This window comes from Parambassis ranga, chromosome 2 (assembly GCF_900634625.1).
Source record: "Parambassis ranga chromosome 2, fParRan2.1, whole genome shotgun sequence".
NCBI classification, from domain to species: domain Eukaryota; kingdom Metazoa; phylum Chordata; class Actinopteri; family Ambassidae; genus Parambassis; species Parambassis ranga.
This window is the reverse complement of record NC_041023.1, coordinates 16,238,440-16,264,980: the sequence shown is the minus strand read 5'-3', so window position 1 is coordinate 16,264,980 and position 26,541 is coordinate 16,238,440. Positions and strand designations below refer to the sequence as shown.

General features: G+C 41.6%; 1 protein-coding gene across 9 annotated transcripts; it reads left to right on the top strand.

Annotated features, from left to right (window-relative positions):
• The first annotated feature begins 695 nt into the window (after positions 1–695).
• phactr4a (phosphatase and actin regulator 4a) lies at positions 696–26,231 on the top strand. 9 transcript variants are annotated; one of them, XM_028423204.1, is made up of 16 exons: positions 696–1,011; positions 7,080–7,198; positions 9,085–9,127; positions 14,390–14,560; positions 14,638–14,718; positions 14,813–15,907; positions 16,615–16,980; positions 19,501–19,632; positions 20,050–20,617; positions 21,057–21,295; positions 21,865–22,009; positions 22,190–22,245; positions 23,713–23,774; positions 23,860–23,997; positions 24,354–24,430; positions 24,571–26,231. In XM_028423204.1, exons 3-16 carry the CDS (start codon positions 9,115–9,117, stop codon positions 24,584–24,586), a joined length of 3,159 nt encoding a protein of 1,052 aa, XP_028279005.1. In that variant the 5' UTR covers positions 696–1,011; positions 7,080–7,198; positions 9,085–9,114; the 3' UTR covers positions 24,587–26,231. The 9 variants fall into 9 exon arrangements, with proteins under 9 accessions (XP_028279005.1, XP_028279014.1, XP_028278997.1 ...); XM_028423213.1 differs by lacking the exon at positions 696–1,011 and adding an exon at positions 2,214–2,514; XM_028423221.1 differs by lacking the exons at positions 696–1,011; positions 7,080–7,198; positions 9,085–9,127 and adding an exon at positions 10,747–11,232 and having other exon boundaries at positions 14,813–15,365; positions 15,438–15,907.
• Positions 26,232–26,541: the final 310 nt, after the last annotated feature.

Below are 26,541 nucleotides of genomic sequence, written 5' to 3'. Positions count from 1 at the left end.
CTGCATAAATACTTGGCTACTCCTTTATAAATAAGATAATAGATTTTATAATAATAGATTAAATAAATGATAGTAGCCTTGTTGAGCCTCTTACATAGAATAGCAGTTCACTCTCAGCCATATGTAAATTATGCACAGCTTCACAAAAACAGCCAAGAGTCCAACTCTATTTTCAAAATACTTTTCCCCCTAGTGTTTATAATTATTATTATTGTATTATTTTTAAAGCTTTTTAATAAAATTATATTGTTTATACCCATTTTGTCTTAGCACAATTGATAAATCATAACGCCAGGATAATTTAGATGTTTAAACCCAAATTCAGGTGAGAGAGGACAAGCGTTGCCATGGCAACCGGTAGTTGTCACATATTAACTATAGCTTTATATCATTAACCACTCTCTCCATGTATAATTAATAAAGTTTTCAATGTGCCATGTGCGTAAATACGCAGAGTCGTCTGTCTCTGGAGCCGATCAGAAGGTTCCGGTGCTGTCTCAGGCTGAGACTCACAGTGACGGCTCAGTGGAGCTGCTGGTTATTAGCGCGACAACTCCGTGCCTACCCTATTATGTCTGTAGGTCACGTGGTTTCCCTGCGTCGCATGTTCACACAGCCCCCCCCCTTTCTCTAGGTTGGGGGGAAGCAGCCACATTGAGTCAAAACGCGCATGCGCGTCAGTTTTTAATCTTCCTACCCGAGTCAACATGCAACACTCTGTAACAGCAAAGTGTTAAGAAAGAACATCTGAATACAAGCTGTAGCGTGTCGGTGTAAACTTTAGGCGATGCGTGTGTGCTTGTGTGTTTTCTCGCCTGCTTCGGAAGGTTACTCTTGTGGCTTGATTTGGGTGCAAAGGTAGTTTAGTGGAGTTAGTTCCGCCTTGCCCCTCTCACTGTGATGGACAGCAGCGACAAGTGTCAAAAGTAATCAGGGTTTCACATAAACGGGAAAACGCCTTTCCGCCAATCTGGATACTTTCCCACACAAGTCGACCACTTACTAAAAAAGGTAAGTTGCCTTCCTACACCATAATACACTGGTCTTTGTGGGCGACAAGTCAGCGCTAGTTCAAGTTAGCTAACAAAGCTAGTGCTAAAGTACATGGGCAGTAGCCACCTGTTGCAGGCTTTGACTTGGCTTTAGCTAGCTACAGCTAAGGATTAGCATTGTACAGGTACTGCGTTTCTATGTGTGCGTTTCTTACAACCAGTCCAGCCCTCTTAACGACTTATTTAATCGCTTTTATATCACCTTTCAATAATGTGTACTTGTATACTCTCAAAAAAATAAAATAAACTAACTTTGGTGTAGTTTTAGTGCTGCCGGAGCGCAGCAGAATGATGCTTCTTGCATTTATTTGCATTAATTATACACTTTAAGTTGCCATAAACTTAAAATACTTATATATTTTGCCTTTATTAAATTGGTCAGACTTTTATTAACAATAGCTAAATGATCACTTCCGTATTCAGGTCAGGATTTGAGGGCAGTGACACAATTTATGACGAGTTGTGTAAAGTGTGACCTGTGTAAAGTAAACAGTACACAGGGTTACTTGCAGGATATCAGTACTGACTGTACAGTAATATTCTGAATCCCACTGTTGCTGAAATGTTGCCTGCATTGTATCACTTGCTGTGACGTTCTGATTGATCCTGTGTACATGTCTTTGATTATAATCAGCCTAATGTCTCATTATGTGTGAATATATCTGCAAAATGATTGACAGTGACGGGTTAGTTAGGGGGTTGCTGTGACGTGTTACTAATCTTCTTTACACCCTGGTCTGTCCCATGGATAATAATACATACCTGAAAATATCAGGTATATAATAGCCCTCAATAGCAGTTTAGCTGTCTTATTGATTACCTAACTACTACCAGATTGTCAGCCTTTTTCCATATTTCATGTTTTCTTTTATGGTTCTGTGAAACTTTGCATTTGAGGCATCACTGTCTGCAAGCTCGGACCTTGACAAGGCAGCTGTAGTATTATGTTATATTATATTATCTTACTCCAACTGTGAGAGATTTGCCTTCCGGGGAAACAGCTCACCTGACTGTGAAGAATTCCACTGCATTCCATTCGCAGGCCTGTCGACTTGTTCTGACAGGCAGCTGCTGCTTTTAGCTCTGGCTAAACACAACAGTAATACGCCCTTGGTAGTTCTAGGCAGACTCTTAGAGAGAGGAAAGACAAAAGTATCTGCAGTTTATTGTTTATTATATATTTATTTGTTCTAGATAGGCCGCGCTGTAATCAGGGCAGGCATGTTATTGTGTGCTTTGTATACAGATAGTTGTGGGTAGTTGCATTTGACTTGGTTTGCAGAGGTTAATTTTAAAAGAGTATTTATAGTTTAAGTTCCTGCATTTAGGTAGAATTGGTACCAGGTGAATAAGTACGGCATGCTGCAAGGCCGTTGCAGGTTTCAGACCCAGGAAAAGGAGCACCTACCTGATCTTGTCTTTTATAACAGATTCTTTGCCACGCAACAGGCTGTATCCAGAGGTGAGTGGCGTCGTTACATCTCAAAAACTTTACTTTAATATTAAAAAAGTTTTCTGTGGATGTTTTGAATTTACTTCTTATCATCAAGGTATGTATGTAATACATACATACAGTGTTTGTGTAGACTGTTAGATGTGTGTAGCATGTTGACAGTCAGTGGTTTATAGAAATCCGTTCAGCTCGCTCCCAGCAAAGTGCAGCTCAGTCCTTCGTTTAGCGATTGCCAAGTCTGCAGAATGAACTTGGCACAATGGCCGATTGTGCTCCCCCTCCGCTCTGCAAAGCTCCGGCTCTTTATCCGACAAACTGGGAGTCCTTAATGAGCTAATTGGGAGCTTACAGTGAACAAACAACATTGTGTGAAATTTGCAATGCAGTGCAAACAGCTGATTTTAAACACTGACTTTTCAATAGAATCATATCTACTAAAGATGAAATGGCTCCCACATTGCAAATGCATTATTTTTTATGCAGGAATCTTTGGACCTAATGCTTGGGATATTGTTTGCACTGAGTAAACTACTAAAAGGTAGCTTACATGTGTATCTCATATGCTTATTAACCCATGGTAAACTCACTCAAGTAGGTGACAGTCAAACTTATCTTTAAGTGGCACCATGGCAGTAACATTACTTTGATGCTTGATGCCTGTGGTTTGCAAATTTCCTTAACATGCACAGGTGTTTGAAAAAAATGTTGCTAAACCCACCACAAAAACGATTTAAAACTATAAGAGGATACCATTAAATTTTTTATGGTATCTTACCTTTTTCAGTGACGAAAACTGTATTTTTTCACAACATATTTTGAAGTTGCTGACTTCACTCGATTTTGGAGGACTAATAATGGTAGAAACATGGTAGATTTATAGTGATTGATACTGATTTATTGCACTGCATAATTTGTTCATGCTAAATTGTTGTGTGCTTAACTCTGCAGCTTGTTTTGTGAAGAGGTATGAGGCCTCACCTCTATTCAAGATGCTGTTGCTGGCTCCTATTACCAAACCTGAAAATCTGGTTGTCGTTTTGCTTCCTGTACTTTAAAATGTACTCGGAGAATGTCCATGAGAGCTCCGTCCATTATGCTGCATTGGGGCGATGACTTTGTAAATTTAGAGGCCCCTACTTTGGATGCTCTTTGGAATAATGACAGGAGTGGGTGTGACCCAGTGCTTGTTTGCACATGCTCACGTGGTGTCCTGAGGCCTCCAAGCAATCCACTATTTCAGCTGCTCCAGTTTACTCACTGTGGCATGTCCACACACAAACGAGTACACATTAACTTGCCTCTGTGCTGGCTCTGCTGCCGGCCTGGGAGGATATTTGAGAGCAGAATTGGGTTGCAGTGGTGTTGAACTTTATCTAGTGAATTATTTGTGCGTTCAAGTGTGTATCAACTTCTCTCTCTTGGCTGCTTGGAAGTAATGAATAACAAATGGATTAAGCTTGCTTTAATTAGAAGAAAATAAACAAAATCCAATTGTTAACAGTTAAAATTTAAGGGTGAATTTAAATTTGTAAGAAATAATTAGTTTGCCATTGATGTCCAGCCAAAATTATTGCTGTAGTTGTTTGCTGTCCAGTTTTTCTGTCATATGTGCTGTTATTCATGACAGAGTGTGTATATTTATAAGAAAAAAATATACAATTATTTTCTTTTCTTTTATAGATAACAACAAAATCACATTCAAATCAATTTTTCATTTTTCAAATAATACCTTTATTACCTCCTGATTTGATTAACCTATATAATAACTGCACTAGGCATGTTCCATTAATATTTTAACTGGTAGTTAAAACACACACAAAAAAAATATGAGATGGGGTAACAAAGTTTCAAGAAATGAGATGATGCTTAACTTGACATAACTAAGACTTGTTTTTTAAAGTTTTTGAGTAATAGGATTTATATAATTTACAGATAGTGTAACCGAAAAAGGAAACGTATCATATTTTAGTTTGATGGGAAACAATGAGCTAGCAGTTGTACTGTAAAGAGAATGCAGTAACATTCTAGTAGGCCTCTCAGCCCTAGTATTTTGGTAAAAAAATATATATACGGTGCCTTGCAATATATTCATACCCCTTGTATTTGTCCACATTTTGCCCATGTTACAACCACAAACATTTTATGTATTTTACTGGGCTTTTATATGATAGACCAACACAAAGTAGCGCATTGGTTGTCCTCCTAAACTCACTGGCTAGAGTTTTCTGGAAGATGTTTCCCTGCTCATCCAAGCAACTTCATCAGTTCTAACTGTTTGGTGGGGAAACATGGTTTATATGTGGTTGTAGACCTCAGTGGGTGGGTCTGGGTAAAACTTACAAACAATAGCAATAGGAGCAATAAGAGGCCCACGGTGATCACTGTGGAGATCTACAGCTCAGGTGGAGAATCTGTCTACTGGACAGCTATGGCAAGTGGCAAGAAGTCATTGTTGGGGGACAGCAATGCAAAGAAGGCATGTTTGCAGTTTGCCATAAGCCATGTAGCAAACAGCAAATATTTTGTAGAAGGTGCTCTGGTCAGATTTCAAAATTTCAAAATTGAACTCTTTGGCCTTAATGCAAAATGCTATATGTGGCGGAAACCTAACCCTGCACATCAACCTGAACACATCCTCAAATAGTGTAGGCAGCATCTTGGGCAGCTGTTGGAATGCTTTTTTCAGCAGGTATAGATGCGTAGCATGCGTGAAGTGATGGAAGGAAGGACTGACGGAACTAAATACATCCTGGATAGAGGCTGACCTGAGACTGGGGTAGTGGTTCACCTTCCAGCAGTGCAACGACCCCAAACAAGGGAATCGTTTAGATCAAAGCATATTCATGTATTAGAATGAGTCCAGGCCTAAATCCTATTGAGAATCTGTACAAAGAGAAAATTGCTGTTTACAGATGCTCTCTATCTAGTCTGACTGAAAATGAGCTATTTTGCAAAGAACAATGGGCAGAAATTGCAGTCTCTAGATGTGCAATGCTAGTAGAGCCGATATCTGGCAGTAAACTATACATTTTCTTTGATGCATGACGGGGTGTGAGAAATGTTGGTAGAGCAAAATGCTCCATCTAAAAGTATGCATTTGCATAATTGCTGATGCTGATATGAGGAACACAGTCATTCAGTGGTGAGCAGTGTTGCCCTAGAAGGTTCTCGGACCACCCTTTCTGAGTGGAGGTGAATGTTTTCTGTTTTTGTGGTGTCTATTAAAACATGGACGTAAAGAGTTCAATGTTGTTTTGACCATGCCTTATGTTTCTCTTAAGCAAAACTATTTTCCCTTGCAAGAATTAATTATTTATGCAATCATGTACAGCAGTGGTCCCCAACCACCGGGCCGGGGACCAGTACCGGTCCGTGGGTCATTTGGTACCGGGCCGCACAGAAAGACTGAGCAAAACATATTATTCATTATCTGAGTCTGAAAGCTGTTTCATTTATAAATCGATCAGATTCATCCGCCTGTGCCTTTAAGCACCTGCCCAGACGCTTGTCTCGGTCACGGGATACGGCACCCCAAAATTAAGCCCACAAGCAGCAAAAATGAATAAAAAACAAACGTCTTTGGAGAGCTTCTTCGGAAAGGGGAAAAGGCCTAACGAGGAGACAGAAGAAGAGGAGCCTACCCCTTCAAAGAAAAAGAAACCCGCATTTAAAAGACTATATCAGGAGTCCTATTTAAAATACGGATTTATTGCAACAGGTGATTCTCACACACCAAGTCCGCTCTGAGTGATGTGGCGACAGACTCGCAAATGAGGCAACGAAGCCTTCAAAACTGCGAGACCGAGCACCCTGCATTAAAAGACAAGCCATGGAAGAAAACATGAACAAGAACGACTGAAGCAATTAATGACGGCCAAAACAAAATTACGGAGTGGACTGGACATAAGAAACACGCTTCGGGTGTCATGTCTCCCATTATCCCTAGATGGGACCGCCTCGTTGCTGAGAAAGCTCAAAGGCTCCCACTAATTAAGCATAAGAGTAAGTTGTCTCTTTATGCACTTTTTTTTTCTGTGCCAAAAAAACAAACAGAGTTTATGGCTGCTTTCATTTTCAAGTGTGACTTGGCCTACATTGCAATCAGTGAATAGAACTCTTCCGCAGTGTTTATTGTGCTAGGAGGAGTTTTTGCACATCCTCTCTCAATCTCTATATGAATTATTGAATACTGATTGATCTGACATGATCTCACACACATAAGTCAAGGGAACCTGCCTGCAGGTGCAGAGCATGTTTGCACATTATAGCCCGAAACTTGTCAAGCCGGTCAGACTGAACCAATGCTGACCATGCAGAGGGTTGACGACTGCTGCTAGAAAGCTGATGTAAATGTTTATAGAAGTCGATACACATCCATGTACAGTATTTGTTGTAGCAATAAAATGTGCCGGTGTTTTAGTCACCCATGACAATTTTGTCCTGGACAATAACAGAAATGAAATCCTTATCTATCAAACAGCTGACTCGGCAGGTTTTTAAAAAAAACGCTCAGCACCATGAAGGACACTGTGTACTCCCGTCTTATGTACCTGTGTGTTTCTTATGTTTTGCAGTGAGTGCCATCATTACCTTGCTGCTGCGTTGTCCTGCTTGAACTGGAAGTTACAGCAGAGCTTCAAGGACAACATTTCTCAGGAATATTTTTATTGAGGATCAATGATCTTAAATACAAGTAAGTTTGCTGAATTTTGATTTCACTACGCATTTTTACTTGTGCTTTGTCGCAAAAAGGAACTTGGCCTGTTCCACCTGATAAGAAAGTCAAATACTTGCCAACCAGGCCTCACTCACCCTTTTTTTTCTGCAGTGTACACATTGTGCAGCCTGTTTAGTAACACAGGTTGGGTATTTACCAGTTGTTTTCTCATGAGACTTGCACATTCCAAAGTGCAGCCCGATACTGCTGTTAGGGCCCACCTTTGTTAACGTCACGGCGTGGCCGCACCTTCTGATTCTAACCAATTGTGTGCATGGCCATTTTTTGAATAGCTGCTGTGGGAAAGAGGGGCACAAATTGTGTTTGTCTCTGTCGGCTGTTTATTTGTCCTTGTCATCCTGAAATTGACTTGAAATGAAGGGTGTTATTACTGTCAGTTCCTTAAAATGTTTAATTGCTACTGCTTGCTAACCATGCCTGGATTGACTGTTAGAGAACAAACTTGCTTGCATTTTTTAAAAAATATAGGGAAAAAAATCCAGCTTGGACTTTGGCATGTTAAACATTTCCTTGAAGATGGCTGAGGTAATTGATGCTGGTCTGACTGTTTTATAAAGTAAATTAGAAGCTAATGATGTCAGTCTGGTTTAATAGGTGCTTGTGTTTTCCCGAATAAAGAATTACCTACAAACACAAGCACCTTAACTAGCTCCTTCTCCCAGAGCACCTTCCCAAATTGTTAATAAATGCTAAATCTTGGAAGTTTGTTTCTCTTTAAACACACACAGACACACACACACATTGTAATACTTGGTGTGTTTTTGTATTCACTGGGAATCAATTCAGTGTAAAGTAACATGGAGCTGTAGTCACTTCTCTTGTGAAGTGATGCTCTTTAGTGTTTGGCACTGTGGATCTCCTGGGCTGCTGGTCTATAATTACTATGTTTATGGGTTTCCTCTCTTCATTTGCATTCAATATATGAACAGCCTAACCATCCTTTTGTCTGGACCTAATAACAATGGCTAGCTTTTAATTACGTTGGTGTAACTTCACAGTCACATAAAAACCCCTATTTCATTTGTAACATGGCGGGCTCATTTCTGTCTGCAATATTAAGTCCTGCATCTCAATGGAAACATAATCATGGCCAGAAGTTGAAAGTCAAACATGTCTTTGTAACTTATAATATTCTTTTATACTGTACCTATTAATCACAAAAAGTTGATTATTGATTAAAAAAACACTTATATAATGAGTCAGTAGGTACAACAGCTTCCTAAGTGCCTACAGGTGTTACATGCTCCATATTTTATGGATATTCAGCTTTTAACAATTTACAACTTGTATAAAGTTTTTCCCTTTGTTTTGCAAAGGGATGACTGCTGGCTACAAGTGAGTCAATTATTGCTTTCTAGTTATTCGATAGTTGCGCTATCGAATGACAAATTTATTGTATTTCACAGAATCTTGTTAGTTTTTGGGGTTTAACTGTCAACTAAAAATATGCATACTTATTTATTATGAATTATGAATTCATCAAAAATTTAAGTGCATGTCAGCTCATTTGCTTCAAGGAAACAGTGTTCTTCCTTTCTCCATCACTTTGCCTAATCTTTTCCTTGTCTTAAATTTGATTTTCAGTTAGTCTTTTGATGTAATTAATGCTGTATTTTGTTTTGGCTAACGCCACAGATCTCTTGTTTAGCTCTAATCTCTTGAAGTGCTCTGAGACCTGTTCAATGATTGTGTTTTTATAGGATCCAAAGTTATTTTAGTCCTTGGTGAAATGATGTTTAATGTTACATATGAAAACATTAATATAAAACATGAATTTAGACAGCAAAAATCATTAGATATTGTTGTACTCATGTAAACATTCTTCTCTGAATTTGTTGCAGGGGCTGTTAACCGTTGATATTGGGACTGTGATGGAAAAACCTGGTAAGGAAAATCACTTTTGCCAGTTACTTACTATTTATATATATATATAATCTCAAGTGCTTCCTGTGATTTAAAAAAAAAAAAGTATATATATACTTTTTTTATCACAGGAAGCACTACCTTCACTGTAGTATTGAGAGAGATTGCGTTATAAAGTTGCCCATTAATGGGTTGGCCATGTGACGTGCTTGTTTATCAGTGCCTTTGTTTGATTGGCCCTCACCCAGAGGACACACCTGTATGTTAGCAGAGCTGCCGGTGTCTCTAACAGCCACACATGGCCTTGTGTCTATTTCACCACTGACCTCGATCGTTTAACGACCTCTGCGTATCACCTCACACGGATTGTTACTTTGTGGCTGTTGTGTTGTGTGTAGCTGTGGGACAGAAAATACAATAAGGATGGCTGTGCAGGCTGAATATTTTCGTAAGTAATCCTTCTTTCAGTCTAACAGATGTTTAAAGTTTCTTTTATTGAGTGTCATTTGGGACCATAAATATCAGTAGAAAGGCCAGGCCAGAGCAGGGCAGGAGCACTTACCACAGGTAAGCGGGCCGTGGCAGGAACAGATTAAGGAAGCTTGATCTACTCATCCCTGCCTGGCCCTGTGGCCAAGCAGTAAAAATAAACTACCTCCTTGGACTTGCTCTAACAGCGATGTGCTTCTGACATAAAGACAAGGCTGCTTCATGTATCCTTGTCTTTTGATCCTCTGTGTTTGTATGTTTTGTCCTGCTGACAGTATCTGATAGTATTTCTGTGAGTCATCAGGTTCAGCATGTTGGTTTGAGGGCCTGAAAACATATGTTTTGTCTCCACCTGCTGCTGCTCTTCGGGAAGAGTGGGAGGAATGTAATTTTCTATTTATTTGACCATGATCTCGAGGGTTGTCGTCTAAATTAACCATCCTTGTCGCCGAAAGCCAACTTGTGGTCTTGCATTCCATACATTCTTGGTCATTGTTGTGCTGTAGTTGTAAGTGGACTGAAGGGGGAGCAGCACAACTAACATCATAGCATTTGTAGCCATTTCTTCTTATTATTTTTTTTAAATTTGTTCTTCTTGTAATTAGGCATAAACGGTCACTTTCTGTAAACTAGAATTGTCTGATTAGGAGTATAAATGATGGCATTCGTTTTTATCTTTTATCATGCCAGAAGGAGCTCTTTTAACTCCCACACGATGATTACATAGAATCTAATCACACTTATCTGATAGAAATGTTCAGCCACAGACTGCTGGGCTGCCCTGTTTCCGCCCTGCATGAGACTAAAGCTCTTTAATAGTTTAGAGGAAAAATGAAAGTAAAAAGCTGTCAAGTTGTCAAATTTGATGCATTTTCAGACATGACATCTAGCACCGGGATTGTATCTGGTAGAAAAACAAGTTTCTCTATCATATCTAACATAAAATCATCATATTTTAAAAGGACAGTCCCCGGAGTGCCACCTGACACCTGCTCTCTGTCACTTCCTCTTCTCTGGCACTGAGCTCCACCTTGGCTCCGGCTCACCTATCACTTCTCAAGTTACCTCACCGTGCAGGGCCCACCCCTTGCCGCCCTTCAGGGAGTAGTGTTGTTGTCAATCTGTAAAATGGTCTTGCAGCCCCTCCCCATCGTACTGCAAATCCCTCATGGACTTGATGGTTGGACTGGCCAGCCTCAAAGCTTGCCTGTTGTGAACTTTGCCCCTGAAAAATCTCCACTCAGGAATGAAAGGCATCTAAGACTGCTGGATTACCTTATTGGTGTACCTTATTTATGAAGTCAGAGCTCCAGGAAGGGAGGGACTTAAGAACTGAGTGAGTGTGTTTGTGTTTTAAAGCGAGAAGAAGGAGGGAGGACTGAAGGGAGAGACCAAATATCACAGGCTGAACAGAGGGGGAGGGCAAGACTGTAGAGACTAAACGACGCAAGTGAGCAGTCAAGACATTCTAGAGTTACAGGAGCTCTGTCGAGTTAGAAGGGAGCGAGGTGGCTTTAGGTTTTCCTCTCCTGCCGCGGGCCTCAGGAGAGGCAGCGCCCGGCAGGCCCGTGGGGACAGGAGCCATAGCATGGGACACAGTGCTAGCAGCGAGACTGTGACACAGCAGCGCAACACGGGTGAGTCCGAGGCCTGGCAATTAAATGGTTGAACAGAATTCTGAGCGACTGTGGAAGCAACCTGTTTGAGGAATGGTTAGAGCTTACACGAGCAGGTGTTTTCAAAGCAAAGTAACTGTGAGACGGCAGGCACAGACAGGTGCAGAAGAATGCTGCAGATGGAATGTGGTGATTGTGAAATGTACAAACCTCTCAGTGTCTGTACACAGCAGTATGGAGGCATATCTGAAAAGCAAGGCATCAGGCGACACAGACTCTTGTAACTTATAGACAATTTATAGAAAACCTCTCTGGTTAAGCTAACAACAGTTCAAACATTCAGAACTGGTTTTGCTGTCAGAAGGCAAATTTATATTAGCACACACAGCTAGCAGCGATTGGAATCCAGCTAACTGTCTTGACGTAAATAACACCGTGCATGACCTGAATCAGTATGTTTGTAATTGTTGGGCTATTTTACAAACATTTTGCAGTGTCCCTTTGAAACAAGTACATGAGATCATCCTCTTACTCACATATTTGCTGTATTTGTAAAAAGTATTTTGGTCTCTGGTGTGCTATTCTGTCTACTTAGTGTCATGTGATTGACATGAGTCATATGGACAATTTGACCAGAAGCATTCGTGCCAGCTGGTTAGCATTTAGATGTTGATTAAGCAAGTTTCATCTGTTTAGATCCAGACAATGCATCTTGTTTTTGTTATTGGTGTCAGCGTGGAGCATTGCTTTGCAGCTATCACACAGATTGTGCTACAAGGTCACCACATGCACCAGTGTTCTCCCAGTCACCACCACCCACTCAGAAATAACTGTGAGAGCCAGTGATCTGTGTAGAGGTCACTAACCTCTGTGCGCCTGTGTTTTAAGCATGGGATTTCACACATGCATTCGGCAGCCTCATTCACATTACACTGTGGGGAGACACAATAATAGCACTTCATGGAAGAATGTGCTCCCTGTTGTAGTTGCAGCAATGGGTTGTTTATATTCTATCAACCAAAAACAAACTGAAACCAAGCAGTACAGCCCTGTGTAATGATAGGATAATACCAGTGTGGCACATTAGAGATGTATAATACACAAGCATAATGTACATTTCTATGAATGAATTGGTCAGAAAACAACAAGAAATTCAACGTAACACAGACTGAACCTATGTTATATGTTCACTGTTCATGCTTGATCACTATAACCTGTTGAGAGTCCTGTGTAACATTTTATTGACATACTATACCACCTCATCTGACTTTCCTTGTGAAGTGTTTGTCTGTTTCTGTTAGAGGTTGTGAATACACAAGGAGGTACGTGCGACTTTCTTCTGTCCCGGCAGTGTAGCATTGTATAGACAGTGTTTTTGTGGTGTTGCCTCCTTTAGATGTGGGTTACCTCTGTGAAGGTTATTTATTCTTAGTATAGTCAACAGTCACTGGCACTGAAAAATCCCTGTCCGGATGCATAATGTCCCATGAAATGCGTAGCTGACATTTCTTGTAATCATAAACTTGCAAGCCAGTATGAATGATTGGAATCATTCATAAAAACAGTTTCTGACTGTCTTTGTAAGTAACATGTGATATGCAATTGTGTTGAAAAGTAGAATCTAAGTCTAATATTGTAATATTTAATTAAAACCACAACTGCTTGGTATTCAGAGGGTTACTAAGGAGCATGTAACTTGAATTGTTAAACAATTTCCATGTGCGGCCCTGTTTGGATGGTTAGTTTTATTTCCTTTTGAAATTGCTGATAACATTTTCAAATATTTTGCAGACTTTAATATTTAAGAGAGCCCAGCCTGGGAATCAAGTACATGATAGATGGGCCCCAATATGTCAGGCCTAACTGAAGCACCTATGTGAAAATGGCTCTGGGCAATAATTTACCTTTATCACTTTTTTAAAGTATCATTCTGTTTAAGGCATGCAGGTTGGGTGAGGTAGATTAGGTCTCCTTACAGTTCAGATGCTTGTAAATAATAACAAAAAAAACCCAGCTAGTGCATAGTGCACAGACTAGACTATTTTATTCATTTATTTTTTTTTTTAAATTAAGCGACATCGAAGGGCTTTTTCTTTGACTCATACCCAATCACATTCCTTTGACTGGACACATTTATCTCCGGCCTTGAAGGCAGGTCATGGTGCCCTGGGGCTTGTAAGAATAATTCCCTTTGTCACATATTGTTGAGTTGAAATCAGTCAGTTGTAGTTCCATCGTTTCCCATTTCTTCTTTCATTCATTAATTTTAAACCTGTTTTCCACTGTGCTGAGCACAGCTAATATTTTTTCTTTGGTAACTTCACTGTTCCTCTGTGTACTAAAGGCATTTTAACAGTCTTGGTAGTAACAAAACTAGTTCATTCATTGCTTTTTAATTCAGTTTGGCATTGCTAACTCTAACCCTTAATTTGTTTTGATTTAATTTATTTTAATGTAATTTAATTTTGTGATTTATAACAAAAGAACATGAGACAGGATTTTTCTTTTTGGCTGCTATAGATACACTGACCTAACATTCTTGTGTTTTCTACTAAGGTAATGTATGTATAAATAATGGCTCATTAAAATATCAGATTGACAGTCATGCCAGCTTTTCTGTGTGACAGATAATGCTCAGGCAAATGACTTAATTGTGCAACTGTTCCACCCTGTACTTAAACCACAGGCCTCCTGCCATGCTGTTCAGTATTGTGTAATTGGCTATTTTCCGAGGACTCATCACATAAGAATTATGATGGTGGTTGCACACCCAGTTATTCCTCTCTTTGGATTTTCAATAGCAGAAGAACAACTATGGAACTTTGAGTCACAGTTTCTGTCACAGTTGCCCCTTCCACTCAGCTGTTTTGATTTTATTTCATTGCAAAATGTTGATTTAACAGTATTAAGGGGTTTGGTTGCTGTGTTGTATGATACTATTTTCAGTCAGATGAAAACAAATCATTCTCATAGTATGTAAATAGCAGCATATGAGCTACATGCAGACTGTAGACTGGAATTTGGACCAGCCTTGTTTGAAAGGTTTGGCCCTTTTATTAAAAGAGAGTCTGAGCCCTGCCCTGCATTTATGCTTACCTGGTCAGGAATCCTGTATTTTTTTAGCAGAAAAAATGACAGTGCTTAAAAATTCTTCCACACTATGTCCTGTTTTATGCAGACGATGAGGTCAGCCTGCAGCAGCACACGACAGGAGGCGAAGAAAGAAACTCTGGTGGGGGGACACCTCCATCCAAACGCAAAGGGAAGTTCTCAAAAATGGGAATGATCTTCAAGCCCTGGAAATGGAGGAAGAAGAAGCCAAGTGAGAAGTTCACAGAGACATCTATAGGTATGCTTGTTTGTTTTGTTTGTTTTTATGTGATATACATTGCCATCTTTGATGTATTTTTCTAATATTTCTTTCAGCTTTGGAAAGAAAGATTTCTGTTAGGAAAAGTCGACAAGAGCTAATTGAAAGGGGGGTTTTAAAGGACATCCCAGAGCCCGGTAAGTAGAGGCGCAGTTCTTTAAAAAAAAAAAAAAAAAAAAAAAAAATTATTCTACCAATTAATGACTTTTGTTTCGCTGTCTGATTTGACAGAGAGCAACGATGTGAACCACTCCAAAGCTCCACCTGTGAAAAATGGTCACCCCATACCAGTGGATGCAGACAGGGGGTCTGAAGCCGGAGTGCGGGTATCTCGAGGAGAGTCTGACATCAAGGGGAATAGCCTCAAACCGCCTCAGGGAGATGAGCGTCGAAACAGAGTGCCGTCCGATGCCTCCCGAAGTAACCGGGCTCCTCTGGATGTGGACTCTCATGCACGGCTCCCTGTGGATGTAGACAGACGAAGCCGTCTGCCGTCTGATGACAAGAGAGGGGGATCTTTACCTCGAGGACCTCAGGATGATAGATACCGCAGAGAAGAGAGAAGGGATGGCAGAGATGACAGAGAGGACAGGCTGAGGAAGGACAGGGAAGACGTAGAGAGAAGGGACTGGCGAGAGGAAAGAGAAAGAGATGGGGGAGCTGACCGGAGAGATAAACGAGAATGGAGAGAAGACAGAGACAGGAGGGACGAAAGGACGGACAGAGACAACAGGGATAAGAGAGATGGGAGAGAAAGGAGGGATGAGAGGGAAAGGAGGGATCGGGACGAGAGGGAGCGGCGAGACAGGGACGAGAGGGAGCGGCGAGACAGGGACGAGAGGGAGCGGCGAGACAGGGACGAGAGGGAGCGGCGAGACAGGGACGAGAAGGAGCGGCGAGACAGGGACGAGGGTGAACGCAGGGAGCGTGATGACAGAGAAAGGAGGGATGACAGGGACAGGAGAGAAGATAGAGATCGGCGGCCAGAGAGAGAAAGAAGAGAAAACAGAGATGAGAGAGAAGACAGGGAGAGGAAAGACACTCGAACGGAGCGAGATGACAGGGACAGATGGGATGAATGGGCCAAGAGGAATGAAAGAGAGCGTCGAGACGAGGGGGAGAAGGAGAGGAGAGACAAGCCGATGCCTCATCGGTCTGCGGATGACTCACGGCCTGTAGTCAGGCCTGCCTCTGAGATGGACCTCCGGCCATCTCTGCAGAAGAGCTCCTCAGAGGACAACAAGAAGGCTCGACCAGCCTCAGAGGCCGACAGAAGGACCACCCTGCCCAGATACACCCCAGCTGTAGAGTTCAGAGAGCGCTCAGGTAAGAGCACCACTACCAAGATTATTATCCCTTTGCAGAATAGCAACAGTTGTGGGGGTGTGACTCATCATCGACAAAAAAACTCACCACAATCATCCCAAAAGTCATCACACACAATGTCACAGTGGAAAGTGAGTAAATGGGGCAGTTTTTCTATAAAGGCACAGGCTATGGGATGCTAGCTTTTTGCTTCTTTAGGTCATGCTGTACGTACCTTTAGTGTCCCGGTGGCACGTTCAGTGTTTTGTGTCTTTAAAAGCTCCTTTGTTTACCAGATTATCCTGAAGTACATGTTCCTATGGTACATTGTGTTTTTTTTCCAGAGGAACAGTTGTTGGTACATCATGTTGACATGATGCTCTCCTACATTGTAGTAACAAAGAGATTGTTTTTGATAATGAAATTGCAACATTTTGGGGAACATAGATAAAATAGGCTGTATAGATTCAAATGAAAAACATCATTAAAAAATCTTCCTTCCTGGCTTCTTTTGGTTTTTCTCCATGGCTGCTCTGTTCAAATCGTCTGTTTCATGTTCATCCTCTAATAACTTGAAAGCTTGATCAGAGTTTCCCCGTCTCTGGATAAGATCTGATAGCGCTGCATATTTTACAAGCTTTAGTAACACTTCAGCTTTCCCTCCAGCATGTTGAACCTTTTATTTTAGTTTGTAACTGTTTGTTTGTGCATCCCCCTCCCCTCTGTAGAGTCTGCTGGTGTCCGCTTTGCTCCTGACCCTCGTCCATCGCAAGACCCCCAGCAGGACCCTCCCCCTCCTAAACAAGCTTTGCTGCCCCCTAAATTCCTCACCGGTTCTTCCACTGAGTCCGGCAGAAGTCCGACCCCATCCTCCTCTTCCTCCTCATCTTCATCCTCCTCCTCCTCATCCTCCACTCCCATAGCTGTGGCCAAGCCGCCAAGGACAGTTTCCTTAATAGCAGATGACCTACCCCGTCCTTCTCTCGCTAATGCTTCTTCAACCGACTCCGACATGCCGCCCCCCATCCCTCCCCATGCCAAGCAGCCTCCTGTCCCTCCACCCAAGCCCACCAACCGCAACAGCGCACTGCTTGGTGAGTTTGTTGCTTCCTGCAAACATGCAGTCAGTGTTACTGTGTACAGCTATGTCTTTGTGTGTCTTTTTTTTTTGATGACAGAAAAACTGCTGTGGGCTGCCTCATCAGGTCAGGATTTATGTGGTATGTTGGGTGTGCAAAGTTAGAGCCCACACCTTCTTTCAGGGGCGTTACTTGCCTGAATGTTGTTGTTGTGCTGTTTGGACAGACTTAGTCCATGGTTTGTTGTTTGAATTAAAGAAGAAAAGGAACGCTTTTTTTAAACCTTGGTGAAGTTGTCATGGCAGCATCATTTTATTTGCAATCGCAGCAGTGCTATGAGTAAACATTGTCCAAAATTCCTCCCCAGTGCTGGTATAACCCTGGCTTAGGGGTTAGCAACATGAAGGAGTTTTATGAAATGCGATAAACCAAGTTTTATATTTATTAAGACAAAAATTGGGTGTTGGCACAGCTGCTCATCAAGTACTTGTTGCTTTTCTGTGTACTGCCATAGGGAAGCACTATATACTATGGATCAACCTGGTGTGGTTGGGGTTAAATTGTAACATCTGAATTTGTGAATTTCAGTTCCATTTTCTGGTTTAAATCTATTATAGAGTGTATGACCAAGCAGGGATGTTTATTAAGTGTCCACTGTCCAGCAAAATATTTTCAAGCCTGCAACCCAAGTATATAATGACCCTATTAAACTCTCCAGTTTATCTGTGAGATGTTGATATATGATGTTCAGGTTCTAGTGAATATATTTTCAGGAATTAAAAAAAAGAAAAGAAAATTCATTTCATCATACTCCTTTATGTTGCTAACTTCTAAGCCAGGCAGGAATTTTGGACCATTGTCTGTGTGAACAGCTTTTTTGAGGTCACTCCACACAGCACCTCTTGGCTTACTTGAAAGTCATTTTGTGGAATGATTCCTTTACCATGCAGATATATTTTTTCACTTTTTTTCTGTATTGTGTATTAATAGTATTAATAGTGTAATTAATAGTTTTTATCAGACTAGACACTGTAAATAATATGGCACGTTTATGTTTCAGTTGTGTCGGCAAGTATAGGTGTTTTCCACTATGTTGCTAGCTGTGCAGTTTCGGAGAGCAGGGATAGCCACCAGTCTCTAGAGAGGAGACACGCACCGGCTTGTCTTTGTACCTTTTATGCAACACTGGGAGCAATTCGCCAGAGGGCAGATAGGAACGGATTGGCTGTTAGTATTTCATAGCTTTTGTCCCAGCATGCCACTGCTGCTCTTGTTTACAGCCCATCCTAATACTGTCTGTTTGTAACTGTCTCTGTGGCAGGGACACATTCCACTGCCATTTGTTAGGTGAGATCCTCCTCATGCATGTACATTACATTTCACACTGTTACAAATAGGCTTCAGCTGTTTCTCAGTACAGTCACAGTGTGAGATCATCTGTGTAATGCACTTTGTCATTTAAGTGTTCAGCAGTTTAGCTGTACAGTCCCTGCTGATCTTCTGTTTTCCTTTTCTCCCACAAACTTTATATTTTTTTATGGCTGCATTGCATATGTCATATATATTGTTGATGGAGTCAGTGATGTAGTTTCAGGGATGATTTTCACTGCTGCCACATTTTTAGTCAGTGTAACCTGACTAAAAGGTTTTAACTGGAATAAGAACTATTACTCTGTTTATATTACTGTGTGGTGTATACCTTTCGACTGATATCTGCAAGCTTGAGAACTTTTCTAAAAATATCCACCTGCCACTTAGTTTGTCATTTCTGTATTCAACAGTCTTATTTATCAGCCAGCTCGACCTGTACAAGTAGAATCAGCTACTGTGTTTTTGCAAATGTGACTCCAATCCTAACCCTTTTGGGGTTAGGATTAGGTTAGATAGCTTGATTTCCTGAAAGAGGTTTTTGTTTTTTACCACCATGAATATCTAAATGAGCCTTTGAGTCAAGAGGAAGTACCTATCCAGGACAGGGATATTCTTATTTGAAGTAATGCAGAAGCTACACACTATTCCCCTTTTATGTCAAAAACACCAGAGAAAGGTATAGTCAAACAACTTACTGCTACAGTGGAAAAGCACTGTATTTCAGTGTTAGTCTGATATTTTTAAAGCTGCTGAAATTATTCATGATGGTTTAAATGTCATCTGATCTGTGTCTGTGTTAGTATTCAGCTGCAAATGTTTTACCACCTGTATTGGATAATTATTTGATCTTGTGGTGTTTCATTAGGATCACTTTCGTCCCTTATTTGTTTGCTTAATTTATTAGAAAGCACTCTGTGATGTCCTAAACAAACAGCAAACACTACTTTGTATTGTGCTTTATGCATCCAGGAGAAGTGTTTCTTATCTTCTGCTCGGTTATTTTTCCACTGAAGTTGTTTATTGTCTAAAGATGGATGCATACTGTGCTTCTGGACAGCGTTAAGCCAAGAAAAACGTTATCTGAAAACCGCCCTCTCGTATTTATCTCCCAGCTTGGAATGTAAACCCAGCCCCATCCCTGACATCTCCACTCATTTTTGCCAGCTTCCACATTGAACAGAGCCTCTAAGGTCAGGCAACCTTGTTACTGGACCAGCTGGAGACGCCAGAGTGAGCTTGGCGCGTACCTTTCTCTACCCGTGTACCTGTGCTACAGGGCTGACCAGGCCTGCTCAGGTACCCAGCTGGATGGCAGATCTCGCACATGGAAAATGTCACCTCCATTTTTAACAGCAGTCCTCCATTGCATGTGTTTTTCAGCAAATGGAGCTGTTTGTAGCCAAACTAACATATTCTAAATGCTGCAAAGAAAGCAATGCATGGAAACTGGATGGACATGTTGTGTGTGAATGTGTTTCATCCCAGCTGACAATTAATTCAATTCTGTTGATGCAGTTGTCTGTTATGTGTGTTTCCCTCCACTGACTTAGCAAGCAGCAGTAACAGGAACATTCTTTCTCCCCGACTAAAATTGACATGTTTGCTTTTTTGAAACTAACGTCACTTCTCTCCAGATTAAATGTGCGTCCTCATGTTGTGATTGTCATCTGTCTTTACAAGCACTGATTGATGTTGTTGATGTCTTTTTAACAGCAGAGCTTTCTCAGCCTGGCAGCACTATCATTGTAGGCCCGGTCCCGGCTAAGCGCTCTCCACCAACCCCACCAAAGCGGATGACTCCTGTCACCAAGCGCCATTCTGTGGATCCCACTCAGGTCCCAGAGTCCTCCACCACTGACCCTTCTTCTGCCCCTGCAGCGGCGCCCTCTGCTGCTCTGAAAGGAGATAACAATGAGGACAAGTCAAACACACCACTGCCTCAGACCTCCACTGAATCTGTGCTCTCACCGCCTTCCCACATACCTCCATCTCCTCCCAGAGTCCAGAGTCTCCATCCGCCCAACGCCACCTCCTCTGTTCCTGTGCCCACTGTGCAAACCGATCCTCCCACCCCAACAACCGAGCCTCCCAGCCAGCCTCCAGCCGTCCCTCTACACATTCTCATCCAGAGAGCGCTGGCCAGCCCCGGACCAGCTCAACCCAACCCCGACGGCTCTCAGAGGGCCCACTCACTGCTGTTTGAGTCTCCTCCAGATATCCTTACAGAGGCAGGGGGTAACTCCCGGCGCTCTCTGCCTGTCACCATTGAACCACTCAGGCTGTAAGTTTTCTCTGGAGCATTATGTTACATGTTTGATTAACAAAGAAACATTGCGTTGAAAACTACGTTTTTAAAAATTTTTTTTTTTTATTTTTTTTTAATATTCACTAGATTGATTTTGGTTTAATTTAAAGGGCACTGAGAGCCATCACCATAAAAGACTGTTGTTACTGGTTTGTCTATGTATTGATAATTACTTTAGCTTCCAAAGTAGTAGACCTTGTAGTAGTGTGATGCTCTCATGCTCACAGCAAGAGAGAACCATTCATCCAAACAAGAATTGTGCAGATGTGCTGTTAATCTCTTCAGCTTTTCTCCCTCAACTGCATACCACATAAGAATATCAACCCATGAAAGAAGCCTTTAAGTGTTCTCAGGCTTAACAAGCCTTAAAAAGCTTCTTCATCAGCTCTCTCACCGCTGCTGCATTCCTTCACAGGCCAGAAGATGACGACTTCGACATGGAGGAGGAGCTGCGGAAGCTTCATCCTCCAAAACCTTCCCGCCAGCCTGAGCTGGAGCCACGCAGCAGGAGGGGTTTGATTGGAGACCCCAGGGTGAGCGTCATCCCTGAGGTTGGAGACCACGGGGACAGCGAGGAGGACTCGGACTCCGACGGGCCCATCCTGTACAGAGACGATGACGAAGAAGACGATGACGAGGAGGAGGGCCCTCCAAGTGAGTTCTTCTTACTGTGCGGCATTCAGACCTGTTCCTATTCAGCACATGAGCTTTCAGCCAGTAATTACAATGTCATGTTCTCACTTGGCTCTTTTCCTGCCTTCTGTCAGTAAACGGGTGCAGGAAGTGGTTTCTGTTTTAAGTAAAACCAACCAGCTATTTTACATAGAACCACTTTAACTGGATACTAAATGCGATCAGACATAAAGTAATTATTTGGAAAATATATTTAGTTCAAAAAGGAGAAACTTGATGCCAGTCCCTGACCTTGTTGTCCTCTTGGCTGAGACACCACTCACATTCAACTACAGACATATGAACTAAGTGAAAGTGTGTTATTTCATGGATGGTTCGGATGATTTAGGTAAAAGCCTAAAATGGCCTTATCTAAATTTCCATAAAGTAACAATATGACCCTCAAGGGCATTCATTGCTTCAGGATAGTGTGTGCAAAGGAGCTGTTATTCATAATGCCTGTTCTTATTGTGCACACTAATTCCAGTACACAGAAGGCAGATTTACCATAACACAAAGCCATTAACATCAGTCTTGGCCATGTGTAACAGGCGGGCTGGCGAGCCGTGTGAAGAGGAAGGACACATTAGCCCTGAAGCTGGAGAGGGAAGCTCAGGAGAACTCGGACAGCATGAGCTGGAACAACAGGGAGCAGTGGGTTGCGGTGAGGAACAAGATCGGCACAGCTCTGACACGGTAAAGGACCCTCACCATGCCGGTTTGAAGTCAGAATAAATGCTTGAATTTTAGCAAATCGATCTTAATGTAGCCACACATTGCCTTTAAAGCAGCAGTCTGACTGATTCCGTCCACCAAACTCATACATTATGTTTACTGGTTTCTTATGGAAGATTCTAAAATGTTGTCTGTCTTTAGGCGGCTCAGTCAGAGACCAACAGCAGAAGAGCTGGAGCAGAGAAACATTCTTCAAGGTGAGTCTCCCCCTCCATCTTTCACTCGTCTGCAATGTCAGGTCAAAAAGCACACTTGTCATTTTTCTGATCACCTCAAATAAGTAGACTGCCTTAGTCATTCTTCCTCCTGGCTAATGTGATTTTCTTGTTCTCGCCTCAAGCGTATTGACGTTGACATTATTAGCATTATTAGTATTATTAGCGCTGAGGTCGCTTCATTACATTTTAAGCTTCGAAAAACACATGACTGAAATATTAGTACGATTGTATTGATTATCTGTGATAGCATGTGATTAATGATGCTACACGTGCTGTACATTTGTCTCTAAGGATAACAAACTGTGTGCAAATAAACACAAGCTCAAGTTCCAATACAAATTACATTTACTGTGTTTGCTAAGTTTGAGGCTATCTTGTCAGACTGGGTTTGTAACTTTGGATGGATGAAATCCACTTAAGAAAACATCCATTAAGAGGGAAACTTCATTGATAAAGTACAGTGGAGGAGTTAGCCACGCACCAGAAAATGGTGGTCAGCATGCCAAAGATTTTCTCCATTTAATACAGTGGTATATTAAACCCTCTGAACTCCACGTAGTTTGAGTGTTTTCACATATCCAGTCATGGCTTTATACTGTAGTGGACAATGAGGCCAGTCATTGTCCACTACAATATAAAGTCATGTGTTTCTAGTGCTTGCTAAGGTGCCTGCTGGTTTAAATTGAATCATTCATGGTTTCTCAGTTGTGCTGAAGAGTGGAGAATATTTTCCTGTCATTTTACTCTATTTTGTTACTGCATACAGGATTTGCAGTAACAAAATAGACAATGTGTTTAATGATGGAACCTTGTTTGTCACACACGATGCATTCAAGGACCATAGGTTTCAAGCCAAGTTACTTTACTCAGTGCCACTTTTAAACCGGCTGGAGGCTTTTGGCATTCAGAGGGTTACATTTTTAACTACCAACAATACAAGTTTTTTTTTTATGCTTCAAAAATGAGACACTTCCTCTGCTGCCACTATACATAGTGTGTTATTAAAATTTATTTTCAGGGCTTCTTAAATCCAGAAAATGATCCTAGCCTGGATACTGATCTCCATGTAAGCACACTTGGTGGTTTGTTAAAACAACATGAACCCTACCAGCAGCCTAAATCTGTGAAAACCAGCCCTCTGTGCGGGAGAATTAACACGGCCGCACTGGCATCCCAGAACAGAGTCTGAACATTATACTTGTCAGAATCTGTCAGCACGTTTTGATCCAGGATTCATACCAAACCGCCACGTCCTGCTTGTCCTCAAATGACTCAACCAAGACAACGCTCCTCGGCCCCACTAAAAACAATGTGGAGCCTTGTGCACAGCAGGGTCGTGATTAAAGATTCCCGTTACAGCAGCATGCAGACGGCAGCTCGGGTGAAATCCACCTGACTGGCCGCAGTGTTTCTCCCCCTCTCATGGAATGTCTTCTCCTACCACAGCCAAGAATGAAGCAGATCGACGGATGGAGAGATCTGAGATCAAACGGAGGCTCACCAGAAAGGTCAGGATTGAACGAAGTGTCATACATTTGACGGTTATTAGTACCGTAAAGCAGAACCTGACAGCGATGTCTACTCCACCCTCAGCTGTCCCAGAGACCCACAGTGGCTGAGCTCCAGGCCAGGAAGATCCTGCGCTTCCACGAGTACGTCGAGTGCACGCATGCTCACGACTACGACCGGCGAGCAGACAAACCGTGGACCAAGCTCACTCCTGCTGACAAGGTGAGACACCCACACACACTCCACACCTCTCACTTTGTATTACCAGAGCTCTTGTGGCTTGGAGGTTCTTAGCAAGAAACAGCTTAAGCCCCACAACTTCTTTTACTTTGGTCAACTCTGAGAGGATTTGCATTCCAAGTAGATTCAGTATCAGGAAAGAATCCCAGGAATGCAAAACAGACTCTGCTTTAATACTGAATTACCTGGTCCAGTGGAGCTCAGAAAATATGGAAGAACAGAAAGCATGTTAGGATGCAGAGAAGGTGGGAAGTGGTGTGATATCGCATAAAAGCAAAAACAGAAAATAGTGTAAATACACAGAACTTTGATGTTTTTTTCACGTCTCCTCCTCTCAGGCTGCCATCCGCAAGGAGCTCAACGAATTTAAGAGTTCAGAGATGGAGGTTCACGAAGACAGCAGGATCTATACTCGGTAAGGCTCACACACACACACAGTTCTCATCAATAATTCACTGAATGTTCTTCAGCTTTATTCAGCAGCACTTTATTAGTGTTGTTTGGAGGCTCTCTTAGCCTTGACCTTTGCCCCCTTCCTCTTTTTCTTTCTTCCAGGTTCCACCGACCTTAGCTTGACAAGTGAAGCACTTAAACTGGGAGGAACAACACACGGCTCCTTTGGTGTCTCTTTTTTTGTTGTTCTTTTTCTTTTTTTTTAACCACTGCCTGATCACGGCACTGATGGACAGATCTAAAGCATACAGGACCACTCATCAGTTCTAGATTTCCATCAGGACAGGAGGAGTTGGTGCATCCATGTTAGAGGTGCCCGGTGCCAACACTAAAATGGTGGCAGACTTTTAAGGACAGAAATCCCTTCCGCCTTTACCTGCCTTCGTGTACACATCCTCTGGAGAACAGAATGCAGCCGGAGATCTTCGGTACCATTAAACTAACCTGGTTCAAACACTGAGTGTGTGCTGTCACGCAGCACCTGCCTTACTCTCCCACACCAACACACACAGAATGTGAAAGACTAATTTAAAAGCTCGCCACGTAGACTCTAATTAAAGTGCATTTTACTGAATTTTGCTTAATGATTTAGATTTTTTTTTTCTCATGGAGCACATATCACTAGATAATTTTCTAAGTAAGAAAAGGCACCTTATGTTCTTTAATTGGGTGTATAGATTTGAGCCTCTTATTCTGTTTATTATTGAATTATTAAAAGCAGGAGAATGTACATATTTTTTTTCCTGCTCATTTTATGGTACTTTATATATGCAGGTTTTCTGCTGGCTGCAGTTGTATAGATCAGTTATGTAGATGTAATTGACTTTATTGTAAACTACTGACATATAATTGTAAAGTATTTCCCAGTAGTAATGGTACAGATTTTTTTTTATACTGAGAACTGTTTGCAAACACACTGAATAAGTGAACCATCCACTCAGAAATTAAAACACAATGTGATTTTCATTTCAATCCGCTGTGGAATTTTTATTTCCTCTTCCTGCTGCTGTCAATAGTCAGTATAAGGGCTGTTTAAATTGGCCAGAAGGGGCAGCATTGTATAAACTGACAGATAAAGCTTTTGGACAAGAAAAACACCACATAAAATCATTCTTTTTTTCTTTTGTTGCAATAGAAATGTATAAAAAAAATACAATTTAGTGCATCATGACACAAATGCATCTCTCCCTGTCCAAAAGCTGAGCTAGTGGGTCTTTCAGCAGGATAATCATCTAAAAACAAATCCACTGCCAAGTGGCATTAAAAAGAAGAAATATAATGGTCCAGATTATAATCTCATATGGCTGTGCATGCACTGCTCCTCTTGCCTTTGTCCACTGCTGTAGCCCTAATGCTGCTTCATTTTCTGTGCTGCTGTTGTCCTCACAGAGAGCTCTACAGTGAGCCCCACAGAGCGCCAGTGGTTTTAATAGAAAAACAATGTACATCTTACACATATGTTCCCAGCTCACATGTTTTGGTTCTGTCACAGGCAGTGACTACAGTTTTGTGTTTAGCTGCTAAAAGCTTGGGTGTTTTCCAGAACTGAGATGCTTGGATGTTTCATTCCATACTGTTATGGCACTTTTGTTTGAGCTTGGCTGTTGCTAAATAGTTTGCTCTTAACAAAGTGGAATGACCCAGAAGTAGCTCAGTGCCACTGAGACAAGAGCTAACAAAGTAATAACGAGAACGACTAAATGTTGTTCTTTTCTATGTAAAAACACAATAACATTGCTGTGGATCATACTACAGCCAAAGTATTCTCTTTCATTTCATTATTAACATCATTACTTTCCTTGTGTGTGACATGTATAAACAGTCTCTTTGTGTGTGTGTGTGTGTTTACCTATGCAGTAGCGTGAATGATCGAAGGAGTGAGAACTCTTACCGAGATCAAGATCTTTGAATAACACACCAAGAAAACAAACTGGACATACAGCTGGATGCTGCAGCCTGACAGAGAAGAATGTACTACTCGACTGAGAGTTCAGACTCTAAATGTGGATGAAGAGTAAAAGTGTCATCCTGCGGGCTGTGTTTTTATTATCTCCCTCAGTCATAATGCCGGTG

Bases quoted from the DNA above. Each gene is read 5' to 3' on its own strand.
- phactr4a (XM_028423179.1), top strand. From the start codon at position 11,184: ATGGGACACAGTGCTAGCAGCGAGACTGTGACACAGCAGCGCAACACG. The intron at 16,981-19,500 runs GTGAGTTTGTTG...CATTTTTGCCAG, and splicing joins CCGCAACAGCGCACTGCTTG to CTTCCACATTGAACAGAGCC. The intron at 20,618-21,056 runs GTAAGTTTTCTC...ATTCCTTCACAG, and splicing joins ACCATTGAACCACTCAGGCT to GCCAGAAGATGACGACTTCG.